Below are 18776 nucleotides of genomic sequence, written 5' to 3' on the forward strand. Positions count from 1 at the left end.
TATTTATCTGCAATCATTATCTTGTAACTTGTAGCTAACTACACAGATAATTAAAGAGTATGGAAATGAGATTAACTTCAAAAATTTAAATCATTTTGAAAATCTGAAAACAAATATTTTAAAGCGGTGACAGTATGTATTATGGTGGAGCTTGGAGTGTCTAGTAAACATTTTAAGAGTAGACACATTTTTGAAACCTTGAGCTCCAGAAAGTTTATTGGAGTTAAAATATTATTTTGATATACACTATCGTTCAAAAGTTTGGGGTCACCCAGACAATTTCGTGTCAATTTTCAGTTTCTTCGCAATTTCTCCCATGGAATAGCTTCATTTCTAAGAACAAGAATAGACGGCGAGTTTCACATGAAAGTTCTCTTTTTCTGGCCATGTTGAGAGTATAATCCAACCCACAAATGTGATGCTCCAGATACTCAACTAGCTCAAAGGAAGGCCAGTTTTATAGCTTCTCTCACCAGCAGAACTGTTTTCAGCTGTGCTAACATATTTGCACAAGGGTTTTCTAATCATCAATTAGTCTTCTAAGGCGATTAGAACACTGGAGTGATAGTTGCTGGAAATGGGCCTCTATACACCTATGTAGATATTTCATTAAAAACCAGACGTTTCCACCTAGAATAGTCATTAACCACATTAACAATGTATAGAGTGTATTTCTGATTAATTTAATGTTATCTTCATTAAAAGAAACAGTGCTTTCCTTTGAGAACTAAGGACATTTCTAAGTGACCCCAAACTTTTGAACGGTAGTGTATCTCCAAAAGTATAAGTTTATTTTTTACATAACATGAACAAAAATGCATTCTACTCCTCACTTCACACATTCTGCTTTGATGCAACAACTTTACAAAGTTTCTTTTATCATTTAAATGGCCTGAACAGTGCCGACATACCTTCATTCATTAATAAGCAAAACTATATTTCTTTAAAAAAGCCGTCTGTGAAACTTCCACCTGAAACAACCCCGTCTCAGAGTGGTTGTATTATGCTCTTGTACACTTATGGTTTGAGTCAATATATTAATCAGTTTCATCGCTTTTGATGGTATTTTCCTCTATAAAACATTTTTGTTACAATCATCAGAATTATGAAAAAACATGTTGAGACATTTTGTTCAACCTCAGTTAGGGACGCCTTCAAAGTACTGAAGCTCTTTTGAGAATTCAATTCAATACAATTTTGAGTCAAAGTGCGTTCACACGTCCCACCATTACAGCTGATTCTGATTCAGTACCATCAGCTACCAATCTAAAGTTTAGTGTTAGTCAATAAGCTTTATTTAAATATAACAGATATATAGATATATAGATTTAGATGGTATGGCAGCAGTAGTAGAGGCCACATGCTTAGTTTGGAGCGTGTGGTTTTATGTTACACATTTCCCCTTCAAGCAGTGACATGGTTATTAAAACGGTGGCAATAATACAAAAACAGGAAATTGCTGCAACTCAAAATGTCTAAAGACAAGTCGTTGTAACAATGGGAACATATTCAAAACTCCACAGCGCCAATTTTCAGGAGTAAGAACTGTTTAAATGTGTAAAGTTACATGTTTGCCCTCCAACCGAACAATACTAGAGCATTCAAACTCCTCATAGTTTACAGTGTGAGATATAGAGAATTACTACACCAGAATCATATCTGCCTTTGTTAAGGTGTGAGCAGGAATTGTTAAATAACATGCATTCATAGAGGGTGCCAATTTGATCCAAAGTCGGGACATGAATGATGACATCTTCACATCGCCACCATCTAGAGGTGGAATGTCAACGTGCAGTAGTACTGAAACCATTCCTGCTGTTCTGTCAGACTGTCGAAGAAAACAAACAGTCAAGTTTGAATTTGACACATTTTATTGTAAATATTTTTTCATGTAAGTTTGTAAAAAAAAAAATAAGTCACTAATTTCAATGCCGTTTCTTTGATTATTATTAACAGCAACAAAAAGTGTAACATTCGTAATGTACAGATATATGAAATATTTATATAGAATTTAGAATTCAAAAATTAAACCCACACAATTTGTTAAAATATTGAAAACATGATAGAAAAACAACATCAGCACCCTTTTTAAAGCCCTTATGTAGCGGTTTACTCAATTATACAACCACCTCTATTCCATATGTACAACAGAGGGATAGAGATGAAAACAGCATCTCCAGACACCAGAACTGGACGGATCAGTAGTGTGAACAACACGTCACACACAGTGTTATCTCCCCACACGGCTACGTTTCCTTGTCCGGACAGAGAAGGCAGAAACGTGAACTCAGAAAGGCATCAGAGAAAGTGGTTAAAGCAAACTGCCCCAGTGACACATTAGTGCTACCTTTAGTGCCGTTCACCAGAGACGACTCAACGAGGGCCTTCAAAATCCATCGTCAGAAAACACTTTGCAGAAGTGAAGGAGCTGGAAGGAGCTGGAAGGAGCTGGAAGGAATGAAGGAATGAAGGATTTCCTTCTTCTTCTGTGTGCAGTGGCAGAACATGTATAAAAGGAACAAGATGCTGGTTTGGTCAAAGTTTTCACAAAATCTACGTTTCCTGCCCGCATTCATCCTGCAAATGGCTGCATTAACACTGGAAGAGAAAGGAGACATTGTATATGTGATATTTTCACGTACATTAATTCTTTGAGTTCAAAAATATATATATATATACATTAAAATTCCAGGTGGATTCTCGCTATTTAGAAAGCCCTGATGAAGTCTCAAGTCCACAAATTCCAAAATGTCTTGCTGACCAGGTGCTGCCAGACAGAGAAAATGTCTTCCTGAGTGCGGGCAGCACTAGTTGAGTGGTATCTCTATGACGTCCTCCTCGATGATCTTCCCCTGCGGGACGGGGAAGTGCTCCGGCGGGCTCCTCTTGCAGCTCAGCCCCGCGAAAGGGCTGCACCACGACAGAGAGAACGGGCCGCCGAACGCCGTCCGCATGGCCTCCCAACACGGCACCTTCACCCACCTCCCCGTCTCTCCCTTCAGGCGCTCGATTCCCTGGTGAAGACACAACAGTGAGGGTCTGAGGGTGAACGGTGGAAAGTCCCCCCCCCAAAAAAGGACTGGTTGTCTTTTTCTACATGCACTATCAAACACAACGATGACACAAGGTTGATGACTGAAACATCAACACCACACTATGATTTGAGCTAACTGGTCCCGTTTCTCAGAAACAAATCAGGCTCAAGATGATTTGTAGGCGTTAAAAAAAAAGCCTTTAGATTTAACTTAAAAGGAAAGTTTGTTCCCAAGTCTATCTGAATACAATACTCATTTGTTGTATGTATGTTGAAGGAGTTATCGGTCACTGTAATCAGTCCTCCTGTCCTTATTGGCCATAAAGAAATCCCTTCCTAGTGTGACACAAAATACAGCTGAGGCTGATGGGTATGATGGACCGAGCTGTAAGGTGAAGGGATCATCCAAGTAAAGGAAACATGAACGTGAGAAACTGATTTCATGGCAATTCATTCTAATAGTCGAGTTCCTTTAGCGCTAAAGGAAAAGTCTAGAGATCACCAAGTTATTAAGGAACATTAATGTATGTGTAAAATGTTGCGACAGTCCGACCAGCAGATGACGAGACGTCACGATATGTTGAAACTTTGACCCATTGGTTATGGTTTGTTATGACTAGGGCAGTCAGTTTGTATTTGCAATTTGAACAACTTCTAAAACTTGGGGAGAAATAACATAATAGATCGATCTTCTGTTCAAATCCTGAATCCAGGGTGTTCCTATATATGCGTTGTTACTAAGGATGGGAATCGAGAACTGGATCCAGTTGAGAACCGGTTCCAAATTGTACAATCCATCAGACTTGTATGCGTCCGGGGTTTTTCAATTGTTTTGATCAATGCCGGCATGTCAGAGCCTAAAATGTCAGTTTTAGGATAACCATATGACAATATGCAACTTGTGTTACAGCGGAATGTGGATGCATCAGAAAGCTATGCAGTATTATGTTCGCAAGTGCCTTAGCTAACTACATTACCCTGCTAACACATAGCTAGCTAATGTTAGCTAACAGCTAACCCATCACAGTCCCCTCCCATATTCATTTTAGTTATCAACGGCACCCCTGGTAGACAGACGGTGCTAAAATAATCCTTTGACATTCTCAAATATAACGGCTTTAGCTAGCTACAGGCACTTCGTTAGCGGTTCACCCCTTGGTTGATTGTTTTAACTTGTTCAAATGTTGTAAGACAGACATTCTACATCGTGTTCGGGCTCAGATCATTTAACAGCTGAGCAGGTGTACGCCATCTTCCACACAGGAAATTGATTAGGAGTCAGCGAGGGGATCGGTCAAGATTCTGACCGATAAGCAGAATCAAGTGGCTTTGGTATCAATTGTTTCCCATCCAAAAGTATTACTCTGATCCATTGCATACTCTGCTGCTCTTAGAAACTAGCCGTCATGCTAAATGGATAATTATGACATCAAACCATCAGAGATAGTGTGTAGGAGCATTAGCTTAGCATAACTTGTCATTCAACGAAGCAGGTAGTGTGAATGAACAACAACAAATGTCCTCATTCGTTCAATCTTGATTTTTTTTTTTTTTTAAGTAACCATATTTTGTTAGTTGATTTGTCTAACTCAGCTGTCTGAAGCCAAATATTAGCCTCAGCTCAACTTTGTACAGTGCAAGGACTGTGTGGATTTTGTCCATCTTTTACAGTGTAGTCGTGTGAAAGGATCTCTTCGTGGCCAGTATAGTCAGGAGGAGTGGTTACTCTTTCAATGCACATAAAACATATGCGTATTGTAATACAATAGGAAAAGTCTATCCTTTAAAAGCTTTTGTATCAGTTCTGATTCATTTGTTTTCTAAGAAACATGCCCAAGATGAACAAAACACTGTACAAAATGACTCGCATGCACTTTAAAAATCCCTGCGGAAGAAGCAAACAAGTCAAATGGTCAAAATGGTGCATGCATCCTGTTACACAAACAGCTGACTCATTCACTCATAATGTTTAGTTGAATCTGAAACAGCAAAAAAAAAAAGGAAGAAGAAATGAAGCGTAATTTGGCCTTCAAATTGAAATCAGCATGCTTGTGATTGTGTGAGGCTCGATGGGACGGCTAACGTGACCTCTGTTGCAAGCTTACCTCTCCTCAAGATTACAAAGAGTTGTCTGCTTCAGAGAGCTTTTGGCAGAATGAGTTATCAACCAAAGCAAATGCATGAGCGGAGAGAGAACATTGCATGGGGAAGAGGCAGTTCACAGAGAGTAAATATGGAATAGAATGAAAGACAAGGACAGAGTGGAAACTGAGCAATGCAGGGTGTGAGAGGTCTATGCAGGGAAAGCAGAAACCTCTTCTGTAACCTTACTGAAACACAACAAACAGAGGTGGAAACACATCTGGGTGTAGAAGGGCCCTCCACAATCAGAGAGAGATAAATACATTCGAAAAAGCAAGCAAACACACTTTTTGCATTGCAACTGAGAAGTATTTATTCTCCGCGCATGTGCTGAAATATTTCCAGAATATTTAGAAAGAATTACAATTTTCCGTAAAAAACAAATCCTCTCCACCGCCGTCACTCTCACCAGCGATGCCTCACCGGCAGTGTTTCCACATACATGACTAAACTAACCTTCACCTGCACCATGCATTCGGATAACAAAAGGATACATAACACATCATGTAAACAAAGAATAGGAGAATAAAATGCACACTTCAGAAACAGAGCAGTTCACACAGGAGAAAATCCTAAATGATAAATACAAAGTGCGAATTTAGCATTTTTAGTACTTGTGTAAATGTGAATGATGAACGTTAATGTTTTGAAGGAGGCTGGAATAGAGCGGTGCAGGGATGACGTATATTTGTTACAAGTTAGCATCACACTGGTTCCCTCGACAAAAAGCCAATAGGACCCTTCCATAGGATTTTGGATTATTGCAGAAAGTAAACTCTGTGGCAGAAGTTTATGATACTTCAATATTTTGTTTCCTTCACAAATGGACACCACTTCTATGATTTGTTTTTAAGCTTGAATGCTATCGCTAGTAAAAAAAATGTTAGGCTACAAAAGAACTACACCACGGTCACATGACTTCACGTCACCACCACTAAGCTAAAGGCCGACTAGTGTTCCAGTGATGACGTTTGTAGTCTCATTCAGACACTTTTTTTTAAGACACGCAAATGCTTCTAATTTCGCGAGAGGGGTATTTACTGACTTATTTAATGTCGTGGAACACAATGTTAAAATCTCTTAAACTTGTGTTGCCACAGATGACAGCAGGCATCTGACCAATTCTTAAAAAATAAAAATAAAAAATCGACTTCCAGACGAGGAAACCAGAAGTGGAAAGATGCTGACTCATGTCCAAGTTGTAGGACTTATTCCTGCAGCGCTCTATAGTGCAGAAATACAGTCGGGCTTACGTCCAGCTGCTGCACAATCGGATGTATGCAGAGCTATACATTTTTATACACAATTCCCTTTGACTCCACATAGGATTTCATACAATTTACATTTGAATACTTTTACCTTTTTTTGAGGAATTACATGTCAAAGCTTTCCCAAATAATCATGTGACTGTGGGGTTAAATTAATTTGGCAAGCGCTCACAAAGTCAACACATCACAGAGCACACGGGTGTTTCACCGGCAAGGGTTCATACGCTCTCACACACACATTCCTGTACTTCTATCTTTGTGAGGACTCTCGCTGTTAAAAAGCATTCCCTAGCCCCTTACCCTCACCTTAGCCATCGCAAACCACATCAGGTCGGCCAATGTCAGGCCATCAGTGAGCGTCTGTGTCCCTAGTTCTTGCAGTGTGTCCCTTATCGTTGGCACTAGCGGGCGGCTTTTTTCGGGTGATGGAGCATGTGAGAGATCCCTTCAGTTGTCTGCTCAGCTTAAGCAAATCAGCGCACAAGAAGAAGAAAAAACGCATCGAGTATGTGTTATAACAACGGCTTGTTTACAGTAGGTCTTCCGGTTTCCCTTTTTGAGTGATGAATACATACTACCACCACCTGCTGGTGTGGAGAGTTAATTCCTCACGCAGGCCTAGAACGTACAGGCTATTTGGCCGCCGGTTTTTATTCTTGTGGTGTGTTCGAGTGCAACATTTTGGCCGAGACACAGGCGACGTGAGGATACGCAACAGTCGGCCTCCGTCGTCGCTATTTCTTTCTAACACCGAGTCTGTACAATCAAACAAGCTTTGAACCAGTGACGACCGGTCAAAAACGTTATCGCTGTCACTCTGGAAGTCTAAAACTCAAGTTGGTCCTCACACAGACAGATGTGCAAGCACACACACACACACACACACACACACACACACACACACACACACACACACACACACACACACACACACACACACACACACACACACACACACACACACACACACACACACACACACACACGCGTTGTTGGTGTTACGGTGGGAGCCCAAACCTTTCCTCAAAAAAGGGAGAAAGAGCATATGTTACGACATGGTTGTTGACAGCGTGTTAACTCTCCCCACAAGATCCTCACAACAGTGTTTTGTTGCTGAAAGACAAGATGAGGTCGACATCTGTACTAACAAACCATTTAATGTCCCCATAAAGCATCACAAGAATGATTCAGCAAAGACTGCCACGACCAAAGCAAGCAGACATTTAGTTTTCTGTTTGGTGGAACGTACAAAAACTTGCTGTGAGTGTGTGTGGGGGGGGGGGGGGGCAAGCATGTATCAGAGAGGAATCAGGGAGAATGTTCCACACCTGGGCAACAGGTAGGTATTAAAGTCATTTTAAACACAATTAAACTACAGTGGGACTTTTATGGCCTTGTATGTAGTTTTCTCAAAAGGGACACTCCGTCATGTGAGGCTCAAATACAACACTTAAAGAGGGACACTTTAATCCTGTTCTCTTGTATGGTAAGACACCGTCTACTTGACCACTAGGGCTGTCCCCTCTTAGTCGATCTGTCAACTCAGTTTTTGTTTAGTTTGGTCTCAGTTGACTGAGATTTAGTCAACTAGTCATTTTCTATGCTTTTTTTCATGCTGAATGACGTATTTCCAAGAGACTTATGAGCTTGTCTCTGGTAAACACAAGACTAAAAGAGGTGCCTTTGCATGAGGCTTTGTGGAGGTGAGTTTTACAGATCATTAGTTAGTCCACGAAGATATTCGTTGATCCAGGGACAACACTAAACACCACCCATCCATTTACCATCAATAACGTTATCAAAATCATTTCCAAGTCTAGATTCTCTGGGTTTTTCACAGGGGGGGGGGGTCAGAGCTCTGTATTTATAATACATACAGTGTATTGCACAAAGGGATGCAGCATTGAAATGATCCCAAGGAAAAGGAAAAACAGAGCACTGGTATTACATAGGGAATGGATTTGGTAGATGCTCTGAGTTGAGGTATCGGGAGAAACATTGGATCGACGTGTTGTATGAATGAGTGAAACAAGCCACCGTCTTGACTCTTAGCACAACTTGGTATAGCTAAGATATTATACCAAACATCCACAATAATTCTGGCAAACTGTTCTCTTAAGTGTTGCATTTGGCATCATTTACAAAGGGTCAGCCTAAAGGCCTTTACCCACCGAGAACTTGAATATGACGCAGCAGAAAATGATCTTTATTGGGACACTTCTTCTGAGCTTCACACCACGAATTAAGGCATCAACCAATCAAGCTGTGTGGAACGGACATGTGAGACTCCATAGTCTGAACCAGGACAGCAAACATAATTACTACTTAAAATAGCTTCGGCTAGAAAACATTTCACCATGGCCAGACTGCCAGACGCTGCTCTGGGTCGGTTGACGGGTGCGAATATTTTGCATTGTCGGGTTGTTTATTTGTCAGGCTCCCGGTGTGTCAAGGACTTAAGAATGGATCTATTTTCAGAATGGCTCCCACAAGGATTGTGATTAGAGAACCTACTGTAACCAAACCATCCAATCCATTTTAGTGGCCATATCTAGAACACTACTGATTACTATCTGACAAGAAGATGCTTTAAAAAGGGTCAACTCATCCAAATTACACAAAGACATTTTCCCCCACTTACCACTAGTGGTGTGTAGCCATGCAGATAGTTTGTAGTAGTACAAGCAAATTGAACACATCAACTTGGGCTCTGGGTAGGGCTGCACAATTAATCGAATTTTAATCGCGATCACGATTTTGGCTGCCACAATTAAATGAGCATGATCGTCGGCGATATTGACGTTTAAAATGCGTGCTCTGCTACATATCAAATCAAGATGCCCCCCCCCCCCCCGCCACCGAGGACTGTACACAGCATGGCAACAGTCGGTAGCACCCCCTGCCGACGCCGCTAAGGTCCAGTATCCGGTTCATGCCCAGTAGCACCCCCCCCCCCCGGCTAAGGTCCAACACTGGATGTTGTCCCTAAAATTAATGAATAATCGTGATAAATAATCGTGAACTCAATATTGATCAAAATAATCGTGATTATGATTTTGGCCATAATCGTGCAGCCCTAGCTCTGGGAACATGTGGAAGGCACCTTTTTACTCTTCTCTGACATTCTTTAGTGGCAGCAATATATTAAATCCCATTCTCTTCCATTGTATTGGGGTGGCGGTTTCAACAGCGAAAGCTAAAACTACCAGCACGGCCAGACATCACTGGGCATAAGTGAGAAAATGTGTCTTTTTTGGAATTTAACTGAACTAACTCTATAAAAAGGGAAAGCAAGAGTAAACATAGTTCAAGAAAAGAAAAGGGGTTCTGACACAACAACAGAAACAGAATTATCACAGTGCTTTCAAACAGGATTCGCAAAATGAAAGTGCTTTCTTTTTCTCTGCAACTCAACGCACAAGGCAACACAAAAATAAACGTAGAGCGCACTTGGATGGCAAAACAAAAAGCAGATGGGAAGCTGTCCATGGCCAATGTGTGGGACATACAATGTAAATCGTGTTCAGCATTGGGAGCTGAGCTCTACGGGGCTGGGCTCAGGTTTCCCACTTTGGTTCTGACCCGGCCGCCTCGCTCAATGCGCTGAGCTCTCACACCACATACTGGTAGGTCTCAGCCTTCCCATGGTCAGGGGTGGAGAACGGACTAAACCACAAAAAGGAGAAAGGGTGTCCAAATACCGCCCTCATGTTCATCCACTTAGTTTTTTTAGCCCATCTTCTCTCTTCCTTTTTCAACTGCTCTATGCCCTGAAAATGAGAGACAACCAAACTTCAGTTGGTGTGCTTTTTGTGACCCAGTCAGCAACACAAACCAAATTCCAAATACCGACTTCTTCTTTTTCAGCCCACTAAATGTTAAAAAAGAGAAAAGAAAACATGAACTCTTTCTGAAGATCATCCGGGCAACAAAACCCAGTATTTCAGTGGTTTCCTCTACAAGCATAATGTAGCTGCTTGTGTCCTGCAGCGTTCCCCTCTGGGAGTTGTACGGTTCCCTACATGGCAAAGCCCTTTCTCCTTGATTAAGACATCAAATGTCTCTTATATAGATCTGACCTAGAGTTGCAGACAAAAAGAAGTTCAAAGCAGGAAAGGGAGTTTGGTTTGGTGAGCTCCAATACACACAATAGACTGAATGGTTTTAGGATGGTTACTGATTCCTTCTTCTACTGATACATGGACAAATTCACCTTTCTTTAAAAATCACATTTGCATCTTTTCAGAACATCCCTCAGTAGCTTTACACACTAACCACTACCTCTGTGACTGTAGCAAAAAGTAAAAAGTCATGAACTGATTGTTCACGCTTGTCAAGATAAAGTGAGGCATACGGGTTAAATGTATGGCCTGCAAAACTGACTTTTAGGAAGACTTCCACCTTTCAGACAAATCTGGATTATGATTTATAATAATGGCTCAGCCATTGTTTGCACCTTGTAAAGAAATGATATTCAGAAATTATTTTGTCACATTTCAAACATAACTGGAATAAAAAAAAAAAAACATGAATAGCATAAGATAACATTCATATTTAAATGTAGTTGTTCTATGAAAATATTTGAAAAATTCTATTTCCAGAAAATCAATTTGCTAACTGACAGCAGGTTCAAACGAGTGAAAAACGTTGGTTTTGGGGAAACCTTTTCGTCTACATTTAGAGGTAACTGCCAAAATGAGGGAAACAGCCGAGTACCAAATGGTGGGCAAAGAATGGAGAGCCGGGGAGCGGATAGACTGAATGTCCTTAAAACATCTGCGCTCTATCTGAAATGTTCAGCCAAGCCTCCTTCAGACCGAGGTTGGGGTCTAACCGGTATGGGTATAATTTAATGACGCCGACGGGTACACGCCACTTAAATCACCAAAGAAAGAGAGAGACAGACAAAACATGACAGAGAGAGGGACGGTCCTTACATTAACAGACGGGGAGGTGACACTGAAATATAACTGTATTTGGTAATTATTCAACTACAACGCACATTGAATAATTCAGTGGAGTCCATAGCTCCTGTATGAAAGGGGCATTAGCTACCGTTGCTTCTATGCCTGCCAAGCTTTGAATTTGAATGCAGAAAGTATGAAGTTAAAACTCAGTGGCTGATTTGTACAATGGATCGTAGACGCCACACATTTCCCTTCAAAGCACTCGATATCAAAGTTTCTCTCTTTTTGGCAGTTACTCTTTTTCAGACAGTGTTTTCAGTGAAAGTCAAGACTTGCAAGTAAACCGCTGCACTTTATTCTACATCAGGCTGCAGAATGAAAGACGACAGTTTGAATCAGAAGTAGGAGGTCGACGATGCCGAACGCTAAAAGTGAAGGGGGGCGGCAGCGGCAGGGAGGAGAGCGGAAGGAAGTAGTGAGATAAGAGGGAGGAGGACCTCGGGTCGCCCAATGGATCACTTACGGTCTCGTCGGTACAGATGGAGTGGACTTGGGTGCCGAACATCACAGAGGTGAAGATGAGGAAGAGGAGACCCTCAAAGCACAGGAGTATGAGGAGGATGACTGTTGCTGGAGGAGAGAAGGAACTGCACTCTGGGGGAGGGGAATGGAGGGGAATGGAGGGAGAGAAGTGAAGGGGGCAGAAAGAAGAGGGCCATGTGAGGAACTACTACACACTAGAATAAAGGAACTACTGCGCTCTACTGTTGACTTGTCTGCAGCGGTATAGTGAGGATGCCAAGCGTTGAAGCATTTCTTGTCACCTGCTGATGGTGCTGAAGTGAAAGTGGGGGAAGGCACTTAAATCCCCAGTGCGTGCTGCATTGACCGAGACAGCTGGTCTCTCCTGCTGCGGAGCTGTATAGTCTGTGCCTACATGTACCAGGATGCATTGCGCGGGAGCTGCAGTTTTTGCTACGGTTGATAAATAAACAAACAAAAACAACTCGCAGAACCATCAAATGTAACCGTACACCTTCTCAATTAAAGTTTATCTCTTACGCTAAACTAAGACCGCAATCGCCTCGTTAACTCATAAAGACTTTATTCTATTTGGACAGAAACAAAATGAAACTCAGAAAACACGTCTTGGTCAATCTTTCCACTGTTCCAATGATCACCAACTGTGGTTTGGTCGAAATAAATCCTTAATTCGCAGAGTAAGAAAAAATATATAAGAAAAAAAATGTCACAAACATGAAACATGAAAGTGACGAGAAAAGGGAGCTTTTGGAGCGACATCGTGCTCCAGAGTTACCAAAGCTGAGAGGAGAGCTCTGTAGTTGGATGAGGAAGAACTACAGATTTTGCCGCCGCGCCCCAGAGACACAGAGAACATCAGGAGCAACTACAGGCCTTTTTCACACTACATATACGGTATATATATATATATATAGGTAGAGATAACATTAATAATAGGAACTGTCCTTTTTAATAATAATAATAATACAAACTGATTAGGTAAGAATATGTACGTTTCTGTATAAATTTAAGAGTAATATATTGTTTTATTTTACTGATAAGTAATGTGCTTTCTGACACAAACATTTCAAAGAACATTGTCAGCGTAGAAAGTGTAATGGTAAAAAATATATATCAGTATCATGAAATGGTTTAGAAACATTTCACGGCTTAGAAGAACAGAGGTAGAGACATTTAGCTCTGTGTAAACATGGGTTAAGTTTGTGCAAACATGGTTTACGACCAGACCAAATACTGAGTGTTACTGTTTTACTTTAGAGGGCCGTAAAGACAGACAAAGGTGAGCAAAAGTTCACACTGGGGGTTCTTCCTGTCCTGGGGATGTTTAGGGTCACGTAAATGTATCTGACAATGAGATAAAGGGAAAATGGAAGATCAGATACACCAGCGTGAGACATCCTTGACCTATCTAAAGCTGGAGACTGTTCCTGCTTTAGTATATAGTATGTGAAGATTTGAACTGATGTGGAAGAATGCTTCCAGCAGACTCTGTGTGAAGAGCTGTGTTGGGTATTCTCCCTCTTGCAAGAGAATAAATGGAACAAGACAACTTTGAATGATTTGGAGACTTGGATTATTTTGATTTGCGAATAACACTCTCTTCTCCCGATTAACATAGAAATATTCTACGACAAAAGTACTTGAGAAAAGACTTTTCTTTTGATGAATGAAAGGAATTGACAGCTAAATAGTAAAAATATATATATATATAAATAAAAAACACTCACTTGTCCAATCATCTTCAAAGCAGTAGAGGAAATGGAAGACCACCATGAGCAGAGAGTGGAGAGAGACGAGAGCAATGTACATCTAGGTTTAATAAAAAAGACACAATAAAGAATGACTCATCACATACGCTTAGTGCAAAACAGAGTCATATTCGGAGTAATCCCTCCCTCTGCATCTGTAATGCATTACAGCAGCCACCAACACTGAATCTCCTCAAGACAAAGTTAGCACACTTCACATGGACCCTCGCGTAGTTGCGGGCAAAGTACGCGAGGGTCCCTGTGAAGTCATCAGAGGGTGCACGTCTAGGCTGTCCACGTACCGGCAATCTGGACCTGGCTAAAAGTTAGGGCCTCCAAGTTAACTACAATCTGATGGCAACGTCTTATTGTGAAAAGCAGAAAATTGGCTTCTTCAGTTTATGACATAATGAAACTTACTGTGAAAAGCACAAAGTACTTTTGGTTGTTCTCCCCAACACAGTTATTGACCCAGGGGCAGTGGTGGTCCATCTTGCGTATGCAGCGTTTGCAAACACTGTGAGAGAGACAGCAAGTTGAGATTCAAATAAAATCTTTACCGACTTAACTTTCCAAGACGACAAAATAAAACAACTGTGCACAAGTTAAACATTAGTAGAAAGCGACGTGCACTATATTCTGGGAGCATTTATGATGACTTCTTCACTGCACCAAAACACTGCAGCTGTAATCGTGGGGCTGGGGCTGTGAATGCGGCAGTGAGGATTCCATGTCTGGGTTCTTGCCTCACCTGCAGTGGTGTGCTCGGTCAGGCTTGATGCTGCAGCACTTGGGACATTTGTAGACCACCTGCCCTGGTTTCAGCTGAAGGCTTTCTATGTATTCCTTGGTGGCGTTCCCTTTTGGCACCGCCCCCTAGCAAAAAAAAAACATGAGCACACAGTAGATATCCTCAGTTATTTACGGCTCATTAATCACAATGAATTAAGTGGGGAGAGGCTAAACATAGCGTTGTCATGTTATGAAGGTTCAGCCCCATTAATCACGACTTAAAGAAGCTAAAGACTCTTAACCCCAGAGGGAACAGGGGGAACCATGTAACTAATAGATACCACAACCAAACATCTCCAGTTCATTACTTCTATTGAGACAATTCTTTTTTGTAACTTTTGGATGAATTTAGAAGAAATCTACAGACACAAATAGTAAAATAAACATCTAAATGTGTATTTTGGATGTTTTCTTTTCAGTAGTCTGAAAGAAGCAATATTATGGAAGTTACTTACCGGGTCAGTGCACATGGCCCTGAGGTGTGAGGCAAGGGCGAGGAAGGCCAGGATGTTGAACAGGGTCCCGTTCACAATGCTGTAGGTCAGATTCTTGGAGGGCAGCAGCATCACGAACAGCACCACAAAGTCCGCATACAACACCAGCAGCCAGGTGATGACGGCGCACACAATGCCACAGAGGTCCCTGATGAACCACATGGCGGAGGCCGCGGAGGAAGTGATGACGTCTTTGGAGATAGGGATGCGCTGCTCGGCCTGGAGGCAGCTGGTCCCGGCCCCGGTCCTGCCCTGCCCGCGCCCGTGCTCCACATCCCTGCATCTGTGCACCGGGCTCTTCATCCTTCATCTAAGCTAGACGCCCGCTGCTGCCACCGGATCCACTGCGCCGTCGGGCCTCAGTCTCAGTCACCGCATACTGGAGGAGAGGAGCAGGAGGGTCACAGTTTAGAGGCAAGGTTAAGGCTTGGTCCTCCAGAAGAAGGAAACGGGTTTTATCAACAGTTACGCCAGCCACAGAATGCAGTGTTTAACAACCCCACCTGAAACAGGGCTGAACGATTTGGAAAAAAATATCAGTCAATATCTTGACTGATATTGCAATCCAATATGATTTTCGATATTAGAGGGATTTATCATTTTTACATAATTATTCCCATTTTCATTGAAAAACTTTCGAATTATTATGGTGTGAATCGGCTATAACCGTTATTATACTATTTTCATTATTGATTATTTATAATTTATAGATTTGTCTATAACATGTCAGAAATTAACACCAAAAAAAGACCACTTGATGAGAAAGAGCTCTGGGAGTAAAATTATGCAACTAATAAAAAAAAGATAAAGAAATAACAAAACAGAATTGTTGCTAATTATTCTTTAGTCAATCAACTAGTTGCTGAGGCCTGTAACTCTAAAGGTCAAACAGCAGTGAGTAGCACAGGGCTGTGCATCTGCACACCACGCAGAGCTCTCAGCAATGATGCAACTAATGCTGAGCTTTGTGCACGTAGAACGCTACACCTGAAATGAAGCGCGTGACACAGCAGCAGACTTGTGTGTCAACACTGAACCCTTTGCTGCAGGAAATACCGACTGAAGACTGAACTTTCCTGTTCTACAGTAAAACATGTCCGTGTACGTAGACAACGAAACTACATTAAATATATATATATATTTTTTAAACTTTCGTACAACTGCAACTCTCAACATTAGGGCCCCATGCTATTTAGACAACATGCAGCTGACAATATGATACTATTATTTAAAAATGTAAAAAAACAAAACAGTGGACCATTAGTGGTTTTAAAGCAAACTGACAGACATTAGGGGGGTAACGTTAGAACAACAACCCAGAGTCCTATGACACCTGGGCATACTAACACACACACACCTCATGACAGAAGTCTGAGGGCAGAGATGGTCAGTCGGGTTGGGATGTCACAGCTTTATCACAGCAGTGAGCAGCACAGTGCTCCACCACCTGGAGCTGTGCAAGAGACCACTGGCTGACAGACCCTGACCCTGGTGTGCCTGTACTCATCCTCACCTGGCCCATAGACACCTCCACATTATTACAGTTCAAGGCCTGCAAGACCATGTCATCATACAGGTTAATATCGTATATGATCAGCTATGTAGACAATATCATTCGAATACATTATCGTGTATGTCAGATTAAAGAAGTGGGGATTGATTGACTTCTTTTTTGTTGTTGCAAAAATGCGGGTGACTGGATCCCAGCTCACCCTGTCCCCGTGGGTGAAACAGTTTCTTCCTCGCTGACAAGCAGCGTTAGGTTTGGCCGGAGAAGGAAGTAATACAGCTGCTAGTAAAGTCAACTTCAGTGAAACCCGCTTAAGGCTTCAGGTTAGATAGTTCATAGGCCTATGTGGTACTGAAACCATTTGAAAGCAGCTGACACACATTAGCTAACGTGAGACGCTAGCAGGTTAGCTAATGTTTCAGTGACCATTTAGTGAACCCGTTTTCCTATTTATGTCACTATCCACTAGCGGTAGGTGCTCCAGTACTTCAGTCCGCCTTAACTCCGGATTAGTCATCATTATATGCCGCTAAATCTCACCTGAAAGACGAGCATCCTTCGGGGGCTTTCTCGGATGTTGCTGCTCAGTAGCTCCCCCTCGATGACACGCACGGGTACCGCCCCTTCACCAACAACACGACGTCATGACGTAGAGGAAGCGAGCCAATGGCGTCATCGGAAAGGTTTCAAGCCTTTTCTCGCGTCACAGGACACGTCCAGACACACCCATCTCCAGATCTATTTATTTATCATCCATCGTAGTTTTAAAGGCAACTCCCGTGGGGCATATTGTATCACAACAGTATATTCAACGTTTTCTATGAGAATTCATATGAGGTGCATATATTGCTTGATTCCATTCATTTTTGATGTAGAAAGAAGGCTTTGGCAAACTGTAATATGACTTTATAATACAAACGACAAAATAACATATTAAAAATGCGGCACCAGGCATAATTACTGGCAGACAGCTGCCATCTTAATCTCCACCTACAGGCTCTACCAACAACCATCACCGCTGCCTCCACCTGCAGATCCTGGCAGACACCTGCAGCCTGAACCTTCACCTGCAGGCATCAACCTCAGCCTCCACCTGAAGACACCGCCAGACGACTTTAGCTCCACCTGAAGCCTCCTCCATCAACCTGCACCGCTGCCTCCTCTCCTATCGCCATGTGAAGAGAGGAACAGCAGGGACCAGAGACACACTCGTAAATATCACCTCTCAGATAGGAAACAGAAACATAGCTGTGTCATAATAACATGTCTGGGCTGATGAATGAAAGCTGCCTTTCTGTTTACATTCTCTTTCTCCTCACAGCTATTTCCACACGTTGACTGACTGTGATGCTGAACTTCATGGACCAGAGAGAGCTCATCTTCCTCCCACTAGTCTCAACTCAAGGTAGAGTTGATCAGCCGGATGTTCAGCAGTGTGAGATATTTGGTTGAGTCTAGCCTTGCTTTTAATGGAGCGTTGGTGATGCATGTTATTTCAATACAACACTTGTTCTTTGTGGTTTCCTCCAGACCCTGTTGGACTTCACATCCAGATCTACCAGGAGCTGATCGAGAGCCGAAGAGGAGGATCCCTTCTACCAGAGCTGTGTACCAGCGATGCTCCTTCCTCCTCCACATCCTGCACATTCGCCTCTGACTCCTGCTGCTCCTCTCGTATATTAGTGGAAGTCTGAAGGATGCACAGACGCTCCACCTGAGACTTTAGAGCCTCACGTTTCCAGCCGTGCTCGCTAAAAATAGACGGCCAGAGTAGTATATTACTGGTTACTCTGCACGTGCACGTTTGGTGAACAATTCGAATTTGCATAATCAAAATCTGAAAACTGACCTTTTTTGCGCATGCATGGGAATGCGTGTGTCCGTGCAAGTGTGAATATGGCAGGGGTTGGCAACCCGCGGCTCCGGAGCTGCATGCGGCTCTTCGGCCCCTCTGTTACGGCTCCCTGAGTCCTCTGTCTACACGTGTTTAAGCATCGTTTTCGAGATGATCTCCGTCCAGACTTAAACGCCTGAAAACGAATATCACGTGACTATTCACATACACTGGGCATGCAGTGGCCAAATCCCAATGTCCCCCCTTACGGACTTTGAGGCGCGCTCCCGCGAAGTCCGTGAGGGTTTAGGGATGTCCCTCTGTCAAATCGTCAAGTGTTTGAGGGCTCTCTCACAGACATTTTGGCCAAATCCCAATGTCCCCACTAAACCCTCAAACCCTGAACCTTCAAGGATTTACTGACCTCACCTGGTAAGTGGTTGAGTGTGAGAGGCTGTGAGGGCTTCAAATGGTGTAAATAGGAACGGGACAGTGCGTAAATGA

The 18776-nt window shown here is 42.4% G+C and overlaps 1 protein-coding gene across 3 annotated transcripts; it reads right to left on the minus strand.

Moving 5' to 3' along the window:
- Positions 1-1859: 1859 nt before the first annotated feature.
- On the minus strand, positions 1860-17040 carry LOC306699406 (palmitoyltransferase ZDHHC3-like). Of its 3 annotated transcripts, none has more exons than XM_079164014.1 (7): positions 16979-17040; positions 14890-15307; positions 14394-14518; positions 14063-14159; positions 13622-13703; positions 11875-12005; positions 1860-3014 (listed from the first exon to the last, which is right to left on the minus strand). In XM_079164014.1, exons 2-7 carry the CDS (start codon positions 15229-15231, stop codon positions 2808-2810), a joined length of 984 nt encoding a protein of 327 aa, XP_079020140.1. In that variant the 5' UTR covers positions 15232-15307; positions 16979-17040; the 3' UTR covers positions 1860-2807. The 3 variants fall into 3 exon arrangements, with proteins under 3 accessions (XP_079020140.1, XP_079020141.1, XP_079020142.1); XM_079164016.1 differs by lacking the exon at positions 1860-3014 and adding an exon at positions 9708-10214; XM_079164015.1 differs by lacking the exon at positions 11875-12005.
- Positions 17041-18776: the final 1736 nt, after the last annotated feature.

The sequence above is a fragment of the Pholis gunnellus genome, assembly GCF_910591455.1.
Source record: "Pholis gunnellus genome assembly, chromosome: 8".
Classification (NCBI taxonomy): domain Eukaryota; kingdom Metazoa; phylum Chordata; class Actinopteri; order Perciformes; family Pholidae; genus Pholis; species Pholis gunnellus.